The sequence below is a fragment of the Vanessa tameamea genome, chromosome 6 (genome assembly GCF_037043105.1).
Source record: "Vanessa tameamea isolate UH-Manoa-2023 chromosome 6, ilVanTame1 primary haplotype, whole genome shotgun sequence".
Classification (NCBI taxonomy): Eukaryota; Metazoa; Arthropoda; class Insecta; order Lepidoptera; family Nymphalidae; genus Vanessa; species Vanessa tameamea.
Window position 1 is genome coordinate 907,335 of NC_087314.1, and position 13,435 is coordinate 920,769.

The 13,435-nt window shown below is 29.7% G+C and overlaps 2 protein-coding genes across 13 annotated transcripts in view; both read right to left on the reverse strand.

The window, feature by feature from the left end:
- Window positions 1-2,669: 2,669 nt before the first annotated feature.
- Window positions 2,670-5,843, reverse strand: LOC113393426 (RPII140-upstream gene protein). The gene is made up of 6 exons (XM_026630297.2): window positions 5,549-5,843; window positions 4,881-5,046; window positions 4,529-4,617; window positions 3,913-4,046; window positions 3,384-3,492; window positions 2,670-2,835 (listed from the first exon to the last, which is right to left on the reverse strand). Exons 1-6 carry the CDS (start codon window positions 5,716-5,718, stop codon window positions 2,715-2,717), a joined length of 789 nt encoding a protein of 262 aa, XP_026486082.2. The 5' UTR covers window positions 5,719-5,843; the 3' UTR covers window positions 2,670-2,714.
- A 2,117-nt stretch (window positions 5,844-7,960) lies between these two features.
- The window catches only part of LOC113393181 (polypyrimidine tract-binding protein 2), a 459,009-nt gene continuing 453,534 nt past the window's right edge, over window positions 7,961-13,435 (reverse strand). For all 12 annotated transcript variants that reach the window (XM_026629923.2, XM_026629929.2, XM_026629925.2 and 9 more), the window contains one exon: window positions 7,961-13,409. In XM_026629923.2, coding sequence (XP_026485708.1) covers window positions 13,277-13,409 — 133 coding nt within the window. In that variant the 3' untranslated portion in view covers window positions 7,961-13,276. The remainder of the gene's footprint in view (window positions 13,410-13,435) is intronic.

The window sequence follows — 13,435 nt, forward strand, 5'->3', positions numbered from 1 at the left end:
GATAGTTAACCATAAGAAGTACACTTCCAAATTAAAATTTAACTTCATAAAGTTATGATAAATTGGTATATAAAAAGGTGTTATGCTATTTCACTTGTTAAAACGTCACTAGTAAATTAAGAACGAAAAATGAATAATTTGTATTAATTGACCATTATACTGTTGTAAAGCAATAAAATTATGAATGAGCAGTATTAAAACAACATCAGTATTTCTTAAGCTTAATGGTTGTTTTGTGCAATAATATCTGAACGAAATCTTGTCTGTCATTAGTGTAAGCAATACAATAATTATACAATGTACGATACAATATCGTATACAATATGAAAAATAATATTTAAAAATACATGTTAAACCGTTTTAATGTAGTTCATTATTTATTTTATTATTTTAAATGTGTACCTAAATTTGAAAACAATACTCTAAGCGTATACATAGATGAATTCAATATATTTGAATGTAGTTTTTGTTATATTTAAAAAATTAACAATATTTTTTGTACAATCAACACTTTTCCACGTAATGACGTGTCATAATAATGAGTTTATATTAAATGAATAAGGAGAGCTTTTAGTCTCGGCTGGTTTTAATAAACCGATCGACTTTGTTCCAAATTTGAAACATTACTTTTTTAAAACATATTTATTTTGATTGTTTTATTACCAATAAGGTTACACGAATGTATGTTGTACAATATTGTTTACCCAAAATGGCTTGAATACAATGATATATAGGGGATATATTTGGTAGATAATATTAACTTACACTTCCAACTCTGATAATTGTTTTCGTTTACTTTAAATACTATGCTACATTTATTGAATAAAAATAAAAAAATACGTTTCGTATCGTCGTGATTTTAAAGTCATATTTGACATATCATTAAAAAAAACTTTATTTTAATACAATATTATTTGTAGTTTTTTTAATGAACTTTTTATTTGCAACATTTTATTTTCATATTTATGATAAAATAAAATAATATAAAATTTCTTTAGAATTCCTTATATTCCTACCTTGAAGTTAAATAATTAACAAAAAAAAAAATAGATTTTTGTTCATCAATGTTGTTTTTATTAAATCGATATTTATTTTCTTTTCATAACAAATTTGAAACAATTGTTTAAAAATATAAATGTATTTTTTTTACGTCATCATTATTTTTCTATTATTAGGTACATATTTGGGTATAAAATGCACAATCAAATCGTCATCGTTAATTTTATTTCATATGTAAACATAGATGTAGACACTAACAAAAGTTTTAAAAATGTGGTTTCGCTCTTTGAGAATTTTCAAATTTTATTAATTTTACCATTTTTTACAAAATTCTTAGGATTTAAGTATTATTCCCTTTTGCGCTATTTTATTCTTAATCTCTATGAGAAGGTGACGATTTTAAGTAAATCGACACAACTTCGCGTAACTTTCATTTGTCACCACAAAAAATAAGAAAAATGCATATTCGGCTACTGTGTTGCATTTTATATCTTGCCAATTTTAAATATTGTATTTTATGTAAGTCTAAATTAATGTTGTAAAACTTTATTGAACCCATATAAAAAAAAAAAGTGTTGTATTGATTAATATATTAAAAAAAATGAACAGCGCAAATGTTAGTTCTACTTTATAAAACTTGTACTTCATTATATTTTTATATTCGGTCGTACCCTGTATTTTTGTTGTATAAATAAATGCTTTTTGATAAAAAAAAATTATTTACAAATTCCTCATTTTCATTACTAGTAATAAATACACCAGTACACAGAATATTTATTTATTATTTGTTTTATTTTATAAATATTATAGTTCTGAAGTTAAATATCCAATTCACAAAAATCTGCTATTTTCATTCCATGCGCGACTCTCTTTTCTATTTTTAATAATTCTTTTGCGCGGGAAAACATCTTGTATTATATTGTAAAGCCATACGAATGACGTTCTGAAATCGATTACACTTTTATGAAATCAGATACAATAACAAAATATGAGTTTATTAAATATATAATTATAATATAAATGTAACTACATAAATAAGTATTTCTAACACTAGCTATATGAATAAATAAATGTTATCTACACATAACGTGAATATTCCAATCACAGGGGAATAAACACGAAAAAATTTTTTCATTTAATTGACATATATTTGATCGAGATTTTGTATAATCTACGGTATTAATTATGGATTGCGGCTTGAATGTCGTTGTCCGTTGTTAAGTTATTGGAGCTTTGGACATTAAAAGTAGTGGAGTGAAATAGCGATGTATTCGCAAGTAACTGAATTGAATTTTGTTAATATGTTCATGAGTATATTTTTGTACATAGAACCCCAATTATTTTTATAAAATAAAAGTAAGTAGTTTTCATATCATCAGCTGCTTGTCAGTGAAGGTGCTGTCAAAATTAGTCTAGATGTTTCAAAGATTATCACGAGCAAACATCAATTTTAAAAATTACTTTTATTTTAATAGTGCATTAGATAATTTTTATTTCCTATACATTTAATAAAAGTATGTTATTTGAACATTAAAACGGAGATTCAGTTTTACTTAACTGTATAGATAAAGAAACATCATGAACTTTCTGTAATGCAGAACAAAGCAGAGATATTGACAAATCGCATGAAATGACAGTTCAAATTAAAAAAACACATTTTTAAAATTTTAATTTTTTTATAACTATTCATTGTACAATGTATATATTTAAATAATTTAAGGTAGCTCTTCTATTTTCTTTACACCTTTTTCTTCAACAATTACATCATGGTGTAGCGTTAGACTATCATGTTTTTCAGTTGCTGCTTTTTCCACTGACTGTTTATATTGATCATATCTGCAAAAACAAATTTCAGTAAAAAAAACACAATATTAATGTGAAAATTATATATATATATATTTTTTAATGGCATAAGTAGCCACACCTGGAGATAAGTGGTCACTGCTGACAATGGCGTCCATAACCAATGCACCACCAACCTTGGGAACTGGAATTATATGTTCCCTGTACCTGGAGCTACACTGACTCACTCAAATTTTAAACCAGAACACAACAATTCTAAGTATTTGCTGTTTCGAGGTAGAATATATGATGAGTGGGTGATACCTACCCGGACGTACTTACATCAAGCCACTTTAGACAGAAAATTCAAAAATTCAACAATATTTTTATGACTTTATATATTTTTTATAGTTTTCTATCCAGTAGACCAAAAGCCCATACATGGATATCTTCAATGCCTACTAGTAAGATTCATTGGGTTTATTTTATGTATGTTAATGTTAATTTTATATGTATGTTTACATAAATACAAAACTCACTCATTCGATAGATTAAAAGTTATGTGATCTTCACAAAATGATATGACAATATTCATTATTTACCTTGCTTCCTTTATTTTATAAAATGATTTTCTAATATCTTCCATAGACACACCAGTCAGTTTTAGTATACTCAATATAAGTATTCCACCAATAATACTCAAAACTCCTCCTATAAATAGTAAGAATATTAAAATTACTCAAATATACATTGCTCATTATATTAAAACAAAACTTTAAAGTTTCAAGTTTAACCAAATCTTTACCAATACCTAATTTTTAACCAAAACTACAATAGAGAATCAAACAAAAAAAATATTCTTCATCTAATTCTCCAAAATCGCACAATATTATAACTTCATTCATTAAAGGTTTGTCTCTTTATGAAAGGTAATTAAAAAGTGTAGTATAGTTAACATTAAATTAAAAGATATAGATTCTAAATTGGTGTTAAATTTAAATAAACATTTGTTAAGTTCCTTACGGTTACTATACAAAAATAATTAATTACTAAAAATTATTCAAAAAAGGCATGTAAAACTTTTAGCCAATAACTATTAACATAAATTAAATGATCTTATTTCCTTATTACCTAGGAAAGCACCAACCACCATAGCAGCTGGTCCTAAATTAGCTTTATATATTGCTCCGGTAATAGTTCCTGCTGCGACATAATCTCCGAGTGAACTTTGGTCACGGTACACAGAAACTGTTGTTGAGATTATACTGTAATTAAATATTATCAATTTATTGCTTATTGTTATTGTCTGTAATGTGCATTTAGTTTAGTTTTTGATATATATATATAATTCTAAATATAAAATTCAGTAAAATGTTAAAAAAATTAATTTCAAGGCCTTTTTTTCTTTTTGTATTAAGGATTCCAATTGCAAGAATTAAGGTAAATAAATAATTTTGATCCTGAATTGAGATGAAAAAGATGGATAATATTGCTGTATTATAAATAAAGATATATTAAACACAAGAACTGTTATAGTGCATAATATCACAAAGGTATAAAGTAGGGTAGGTCACAATTCCTCTTGCTATTGGAATGCAGTATAGTTTCAAACATAGTAATATGATACCATTTTATATAAACTTCAGAATTAATAACATTAAGCGATTTTAATAAATAACAATTCTTTTAATAATCAGTAACATTAATTTTATATAATACATGATATGATAATTTATTTGTAAAATACCTAAACATTCCAGTAAAGATACCCAGTCGCCATCCCCAATGGTAAGCACCTCTTGCAAAAGCAACTGTTACATAATCTTGTAATTTTTTCTGTAAAACAATTTTATTTACAATTAATTATTTTAATTTTATAAACATTATTTTAACTGTCAAAAAAATAGAAAGATTTTAATTTATAGAAAGTGATCTTTATGATAATGAATTTTTTAAAATTATTAATTAAATATCATTAATACAAAATACTGTTTTGCGGTGTTTGGCTGTACAAATATTGATAAGTAGGTTGTATTTTACCCTGATGGGCTAACTCAAAACCCTGCCACAAGTATAAGTATTTATAGTAAATTATTTACCTTAGCTTGGATAGTAGAATTAAAGATAGTAGCTTGATTATTTTCAATGAAGTGCAAATAGGCATCTCTTGATTTTGCAAATCCTCCCAAACATGCACCTACAAAAAATCCACACATTGTTGCTTGGGCAACATTGTGTAATTCTACAGATACTTCACCAAATTCACTGTAAAATAAACAATGATAAATCGATTAAATAAATTTAGTGTTTTATCTCTATTTTGACATTTTCTTACTTATATTTATTTATAAATTAGACTGTTGTGCAGAAATGTACCAACCCATAGAAATACTAATAAAATTTGTTAAGGTTTAAAGACACAGAAGGTTTATACAGCAACCCCGATAAATTATATTAATATGTCTATGTGTATTTGTCTTGTTCAACATGATTCTTACTTGTGACTTGAGTAGAATATTTAATTTTTATTTATCTTACAATATACTGGTCTTTGTTAAGCCAGATATGGCAGATATTTAGCCAGTAGGAGACTTCATCCAGACTAACCACCATCCACTATATTATGCCATCTCAAAAATCACTGCCACCTCTATCTGGCATATCTATGTTTATAAATGTTTTATGACATTATTGGCATTGAATCAATTAATATTGCATGGCTGTACATTATAAGTAGTTAGAATTGAGTTTCAAGAAATACACTTACTCCTTAGAATACATATCTCTTACTCTATCCCATCCTGTCTTATGAATAAAATCTGTCTGTGAGCTTACGGAATCGTTTTCATTTCTAGTACTGAAGATGGGTATTAGAAAAGAAGGAGACAGCCGGACTGCCGTTCCGAATATTAGTTTTCTATTCAGTGACCAGATCATAATTATATTATATCTAATTAGCACATTTCATAATCATGTGAATAACATAATATAATTTAAAAGTTCGTAACCCTAGTTTCCATTAAGACCGATATAAATTATGAAAGATAAAAGGAAGATAATACTCTTTTATGACATTTGTCAACTGTCAAGAGTGAAATGTAAACTGTCATTGTCATTGTCATACTGAAGAGTGACTGTTGAGGAAACTTCTCTTAAATTGGCGACAAATAAATTAAATAAAAAAAAAATTGTCGGTAATGATAATTTTTTTATATATAACTTATTCCAATGAAAGTAGGAAAAAAGATAAACAAACCTTAAATTTACGTATTTCATCCGATTTGCTAACAACACAGCGATATTGTGCATTACTACAAGTTATGATGAATGTATCTTTATTTATAATACATATTACACTATTGCACTTAACTACTTATTTCCACTTTAATTTTACTTCCAAAATTCCGATAACAGTTTCGTCGTTGTTCAAAACGCCATTTTTTCGCAAATCCATAGTGAATATCATAGATTAATCAAGCTCTTGACCAATTATATCGCGTCAATTTGCTGTCAAATGTTGTTTATTTGGTTTTATCCTGTTATGGTTGGAATAGAGTATGGGTATATACTTTTTGCATTTCAAATAAATCTGTATAATTCTTAATTCGATTTTTTTTTTGTTTAATTGGCCGTAATCATTTAATATTTTAAGCCATTTATATACCAGAGTAGAAGTATAATGATATTATAGATAGTAGAGCATAATGAATTTCATTGTTTAACAAACCTTCAAAGCCAATTCCTATACCAATTATATATAGAAAATTTTTGATTTTATTGAGTTTGATCATAGGTATTTCGAGAGTATCGTTGAATCAGTAAAAAAAAATAGATCAGTATGAATTACGGACCAGTAAAAACTACTAAAACTAGTAAAACTAGCGCTATTAAAAACTGGAAAAAAGTGCCCATATCTTGTGAATAGTTTGTTTTCAAAACATTAACTTCTACAAAACCTGAATCAAAAATGACAATAGATTTAATTCGTACCATTAACGATGTGTATTTAAATTTTTAAGTACATAAATAATAAATATAAAAGACCATTCGACATACAATATGCAGAATATTTATTTTGAGATTTATTTTAAGAGAGAGTACGGCCTCGGCGACTCTGATGTCGCGTAATTCACCTAGCTACACCACTAACTGTTTTAAACTATTATAAAGACTGATGACCAAAACGGTTTCTTACACAATATTGAGTTGCTTATCCCAGCAACCTCGCTTAGCCTCCAGCTTAAAATATTCTCGTCGTAACGTAGCAGCATTTTTTCTTAATTTCAGCTTGCGTGTTAGTCATGAGATATACTCACTCCAATTGATATATTTTTTGTTTGTAATATGTTTATAATCTTGTCTTTTCTGCTTGTTGAGTTAAAATACTAAAATAATATATAATAGCACAATTTTCATACCTTTTTACGTGCTTAAATGTGACCAGGTACATAATGTTGTTCATTTCTAAAACGTTAGTAAATCCCTCTTCCAAAAATTGGGGTAGTCATATTTGGAATTACTTAGAATTTAAATCATGGCGTAGGTTGCCTAACATCTTTAAGTAACAACAATACAGACTGACAATATTTAAATGTTGTCGTTTAATATTATATTTAAATACAAATAATTATCTTTTTAAATAGGCAACCCTTATAAAGTTTAGGGATACAAAGACAAACACAGTCTATAGAAATCGGTAAGGGATATTATCTAACGCGTGAAGTATTTTGTGTCTATGGTTTCGTTGACCTTATCAAATTTGAAACCGGAAAATAATAATAAGCAGTACTGATGCTTAGCGGTAGTGAAATTGATAGATACCTGTCCAAGCGAGATGCACTTACCACAGGTTTAATTAATTTAATTAAAAACATCGATGCGATGAACTCCATATTTTTCAGAATATTATTCTAGTTTTAGTGATAGGAAAAGCTAACTATAGGATCGGGTTTTAATAACAAAATCAGGCATTTTTCGAAATTATTGAATATTACCATCCTTCGTTATTTTAATACAATTAAATTATTATTATGAATTTTAATCTTAAAAAAACAATAAAACCTTATGGAAACTCCAATTAACGTTGATGCTTAGCGCCTTACAAATTAGATCCAGACCTTACGAGACGGAAATCAAAATCCACTTCAGGGTTGCTATCGTGAATAAGAATAACAGAAACTTTAATTTTCAACTATATTTTATTATAAAATGACAAAGAATAAATCTAGAGTTTAATAGTGTAGTCACTTAGACGTTAAAATAGTGTATATATTTATATATTTCACATAAACTATGTGACAGACAGTGTAGCCAACGACCTGTTGACGTTTACATAAAATGAACTTACACAAAACAATCCTCAAAATACATCGATTTCGATTAATGCTCGTTAAAGCTTGATTAAATCATGATATATTTTTGCTCTTCTATTTAGTGAAAATAATATTTGATAGATCCCTGTTATTTTTTCCAATGATTGGTCTTTGGCATATTGATTTAAATTACTGTTTAAGTCTTAACAACTTGACGTATTCATTAACAAACCATAGACGATAAAAACAAAAGCGGATGTGCTTCATAAATAAATAAGTAAGAAGACAATTATCGTTAACACGAACGATTTATAAACTATTAAACTATTTTTTTTATTTTACACACAACCCTTTAATTTGCACACCATTAATCTTTTAATAATTCAACATAAATTCTCTTAAATATCATGAAGATGCGTACATAATAGTCACTACGAAGAAATTATATCCTCCTTAGGGTAGGCAGGTATAAGGTTACTAGAGCGACTACTGAAATGAGAACAGGATACTATCTATTAAACTTATCGATTATGTTATCTGTAATAGTTCTATAATTTTATATTTAATTATTTATAACATCGTGTATTTACATTAATTTAACACGATTATAACTGCCAGTTTATAGGTTATGTACGATGGCATATTAAACGTATATATATTTAATTTAAATTGATCATTATCTAATTCAATATTTTGAAGGACATTTACCTATCAATTGGCAGTTATAGAATTCATTCTAGATCAACGTTTCAATAAGTTTCAGTTCTTTCGACACGGGAATAAGGGACGTTACGCGGACAACATCCGACCCAACTGTCGGGTCGTTGTAAATATTCACATACCCTGTGCGAGGTATATCCTCTTTGATAAATTTATATAACATACCATTGGCAATATTTGTGTCCCTTACCCCATTACTTCGACCTGTATCTTGTTTAAACACACCAAAGTCCTTCCCAAGCATAATTCGATAGGCTCAGATTGAGAATAGATATTGAAACGTTTGAGTAGTTAATAGGACAGCTCTGTACAAGGAGGTTAGATCTAAGATAAAAGTATGTCTAGGTTAGATGGTGTACAGTCGTACATAATTTCATTATATATTGTTCCCATTTAAAATTTATGAGTTTTATTTACAAATAGTTTTAACATTTTGACGAAGGTATAAACAAGGTAAGGTAACGTATAAAAAAATAAATGTAGGCAGGAAATAAATGCAGAGGAAATAAAAAAAAAAAAAAAAAACAAAAAGAATCAATGATAATAAAAGTTTAATTATGAAATTAAAAATAAGAATGAAATTAACCACACACAAGGCTTAACGCTAAAATAAAAGAAAATATTAAGACGACACTTAAATTTACATTGAAAAAATAAAATAGTTTTTAATATAATAAAGGAGAACTAAAGCGACTGGGTCCTGGATTATGAGACAACACAGCTTCTAGCCATTCTATTCCCTGATATGTAGACATTTACCCATACTTTTACAAAATATTAAATAATTCGAATAAAGGTCAAGTGTGGGGAAACCTCTTTGATATGAGCAGATATGTTTTGAGACATGCAAAGGATAATAGGATACGAAGTCGTTAGCGTAGCCAGGATTGGTGAAGGGGGGGGAGTGGGGGCCTCGGAGGCCAGGCTTATATAAACTTTTACCTTTATAGGTACATCATTTTATCATTAATTTCATAAAATATATATTTAAAAAAAAGTTTTTGTTGTAAAATTATAATATTTTATGAACCCTATATGATTATATCTATGACAAATGTTTAAGACAATATATATATAATCAATTGATTGATGTATAATAGACATTATTTGGGGGGGGGGGCACCAAGTTTTCTTTGGAGGGGTTGGTACCTGGCTACGCCATAACGGAGTAAAGTAATGCTTAGTACAATTTACACAGCGTTCGAATGACGCGAATGTACGAATGAAATAAGATCGGAAAGAAATATTCATATCTATCAACGCATAACTTTAACTAACAAATTGAAACAATGTTCGCTTACAATGAATAAAATTACATATATTGCGCTTAATAAAACTCTCAAATATAATTCAACTGTAACATTTTCATTAACTTTTTAATAAATGTTAGGATTAATTCAATTACATTTTACCTAAAATAATGTGTATTGACTTTTAATTTTGGCATCTCGTTCTAAACACTGATTTATTATTATTACTTTTTTTTTTTAATTACATTACGATATTATCCTATTATATTTAAAATACTTCTCTAAACACATAAATTCCTATAATTATCTAATAGTCGATATCGATATTACTGAGAAAGTTTAGGCCACAAAACGCTACACACCCGATGACGCGTTCATTGTCTACGTTTTGAGCACAAGCGACAGTTCGTTACTAATGTCTAACCCGATCAGCCGATACGGCGTGTAGCGTTACTCGCGTGGAAGCTTTGGAGACTCGCTGAGCGCGCGAGCGGGACGCACGTACAGCGCGCTTTGTCGCACCCACGTGCCGCTTGGAGGGTACAGTGATGGATTCAATATTAAACAAAAAAATCGACAGTAATACAGAAAGAAAGACAGTTGGAAAGTTATCAAATAATTTCAATTCATTTTAATGATAAATAAATTTAAGTTATAACATTGTCACAAAAACCTCGGGTTTAACCCCTCTCGTAGCGAATAATATCGACAAGCGGCGCACGCGCATCCCTAGCACATCCACCGCGAGACCGCGCGGGCAGCGAGTCTTTAAGACTGCCATTTTACAATAAAGTGGATATGTAATCTCTTTTTGTGATATTGTTTTTTTTAATAAATACGTTATAATACAATTCAATTGCGATCACTGCCGTCACCATCTCAACCAGACCAACGCTAGTCGCGTATCGTTTCAAAACACAGGCACAGTTTACCTGTACCCTATAGAAAAACATCTCAAAAACGTGCAAAATATCACCACACCCTGGTCGCCTAACATTATTTAAACCAAACTACTACACATACGTTCTTATTGTAGACAGTTAACGATTAGCACGTTTCGTTTGACCGAACGTGTCTATTAAACCTTACATCGTAACGACGACCTATGTTTTTACTTTAACCATCTTACCAAGCTCTATTTTTATATATTATAACGGTACGTGATGTATATTATACAATTTATAATAGTGTAAATAAGTGACTTCTAATGTCAACTTTACGTTCGAACGGAAATGATAAACGTTCGAGACCGAAGTGTCGGGAACTTTGCACCTTGGAGCCGATCGACTCCGGTAATTACGGAAGGTCTAAGGTAATCTACATTCAACCGTGCGGCTCGGAACCCTAAATATCTAACCGACAGCGTGTAGAGAAAGATATGTATGAATTCCATTTTTTTTTTTTCATATCTCATCTAAAATTAGGAATTTTTCTATTAAAATTTAATTTACATTAAATCGCGAATAGCAAAGTTTCACTAAATCGTCACAATTCAGGTATCTGGTTCACGCATTCTTTGCCTAATCACATAGACTGGACGTGTAAACGAACACTTAGTGTGGTCCTAGCGGTCAGAGCGTAAACGGGCACCGACTCCTCGACCAAAAGAATCTTTACAATAAATAAATAATATCTCTAGAAAGCGCTCTACCTGAGTTTAGTGTGTGAGGAATTTTTAAAGATATAACGTTAATTTACTTAATCCACCAACTTAATCTCTTTTCATTGGACTAGACGCATTTTTTTTAATTAATTTAAGAAGGCAAAGATGTCTGAAAACCAATCGAGCGAAAGTGTTAATACGACACAACTCGAGTTATTTACAAAGCGTCGAAGAAGTTTAACACTAAAATACTGTTGTGTTATTCGTAGTGGAAGGTAGTATGTTCATCTCGTCACTAAGGGCCGATGCGATCCCAGCACGTCTATAAAACCTCAAATACTGTCACGAGGACAGCGTGGCAACATTTAAATAGTTCTTTATTATACTTAATGAAAATAATTCTAACAATACGTAAACTCAACATCGACCACACTGTATAGTGTACAGGGTAATCCCCGATCGTAGTGAAATAAATAATTATCTATAATAATTTGCTTAGTGAATATGCACGAGCATTTATATTATGTTGTAGCTACCATTAATATAAATTAACATCAAAATAAATGCATCATGTCACTAAAATGTCACTGCACATAACACTATGTAGACGACATACCAACTAGGTTAGTGATAGCTGTGATTACACTAACTAATCGAGAAGTAACTATAACTGTAACAATGAACGGAATATTCTTCCTAAGAAACGAAACAGCGATGGAAGTATGCAGCGGATGGAGAAGACGACTGTTAATACTTAAAATACACTTAACCGTCTCTAAAACTAATATTGCACATACATACACATCCCCAAACATAGCGTTCCATAAAATATATTGAATATGTGTATGCGTACAAAGAATACAATTATTATTTAAAAAATGCCATAATAAATTGTGCAGATTAAAATAGAGTATAAAATATATTTATAAAATATTATCTTAGAATATGATAACTGCAAATTATAAGCGATCAAGAAATACCTTTGTCTTCTTCAACGACGCGCTCTAGTGTTTGATATATAATGTAATAATATTTATCGTAAATAATCCTGTCATAATAATAACCACAAAAACAACCGAGGCGATGTTTGACATCACTACAGATAGATAAGCTGCCAAATTTGAAATAACTAGCGCAATCTAATTGCAAACCGTTTTAAATATGTTAAATCGTTTGAAATGATACGTCGAAAACACTGGAAACGATAACACTATGTATAAAAATAATATATAGAATTACAAAAATACGGAATGAATATCACACAAAATTAAAAAAAAAATAAACATCTCAAGCCGTACTGACCGAGTACCCTCAAAATGAACGATTAGCTGCCGTCGGGAAACGATGAACACCTTAAATTATGATGTACAGTAACAGCGGTACGTAATCACTAATGAAATAGAGTTAGCACTTAAGTTCTATACTGATCCGAGTAAGCGTAATACACATTAATTATATTATAAATTTCAGTCGAGTGAAGTTCTCGATACTTGAGAGAGGTACGATGTTGTCGCGTCAACGAACGGTAAGGCTGAGGGCACTAGCACGTCGAGTCGGTCCCGAGGCGGACGCGACTTGTGTGATATTCCGAGGACGATTGGTCATTGCGTTTAAATACTCGACTTGGAGAAGGAAACCCTCAGGTGGTTGGACTCGGACAGCTGGTAGTTGTGCATCTTGATGAGAGCCGCCACCGCGTCGTCGATGGACGGCAGCTGGACCAGCGCCATCTTGCGGTCCTTCCTGGAATGTTGCAAGAGCTTGATTAG

What these genes read in the sequence shown, in the direction of transcription:
- LOC113393426 (XM_026630297.2), bottom strand. Translation starts at nt 5,718, where the DNA reads ATGATCTGGTCACTGAATAGAAAACTAATATTCGGAACGGCAGTCCGG. An exon ending in ATCTTTACTGGAATGTTTAG is followed by an intron (nt 4,047 to 4,528) that starts GTATTTTACAAA and finishes ATTTAATTACAG; the next exon opens with TATAATCTCAACAACAGTTT. An exon ending in TATAAAATAAAGGAAGCAAG is followed by an intron (nt 2,836 to 3,383) that starts GTAAATAATGAA and finishes TTGTTTTTGCAG; the next exon opens with ATATGATCAATATAAACAGT.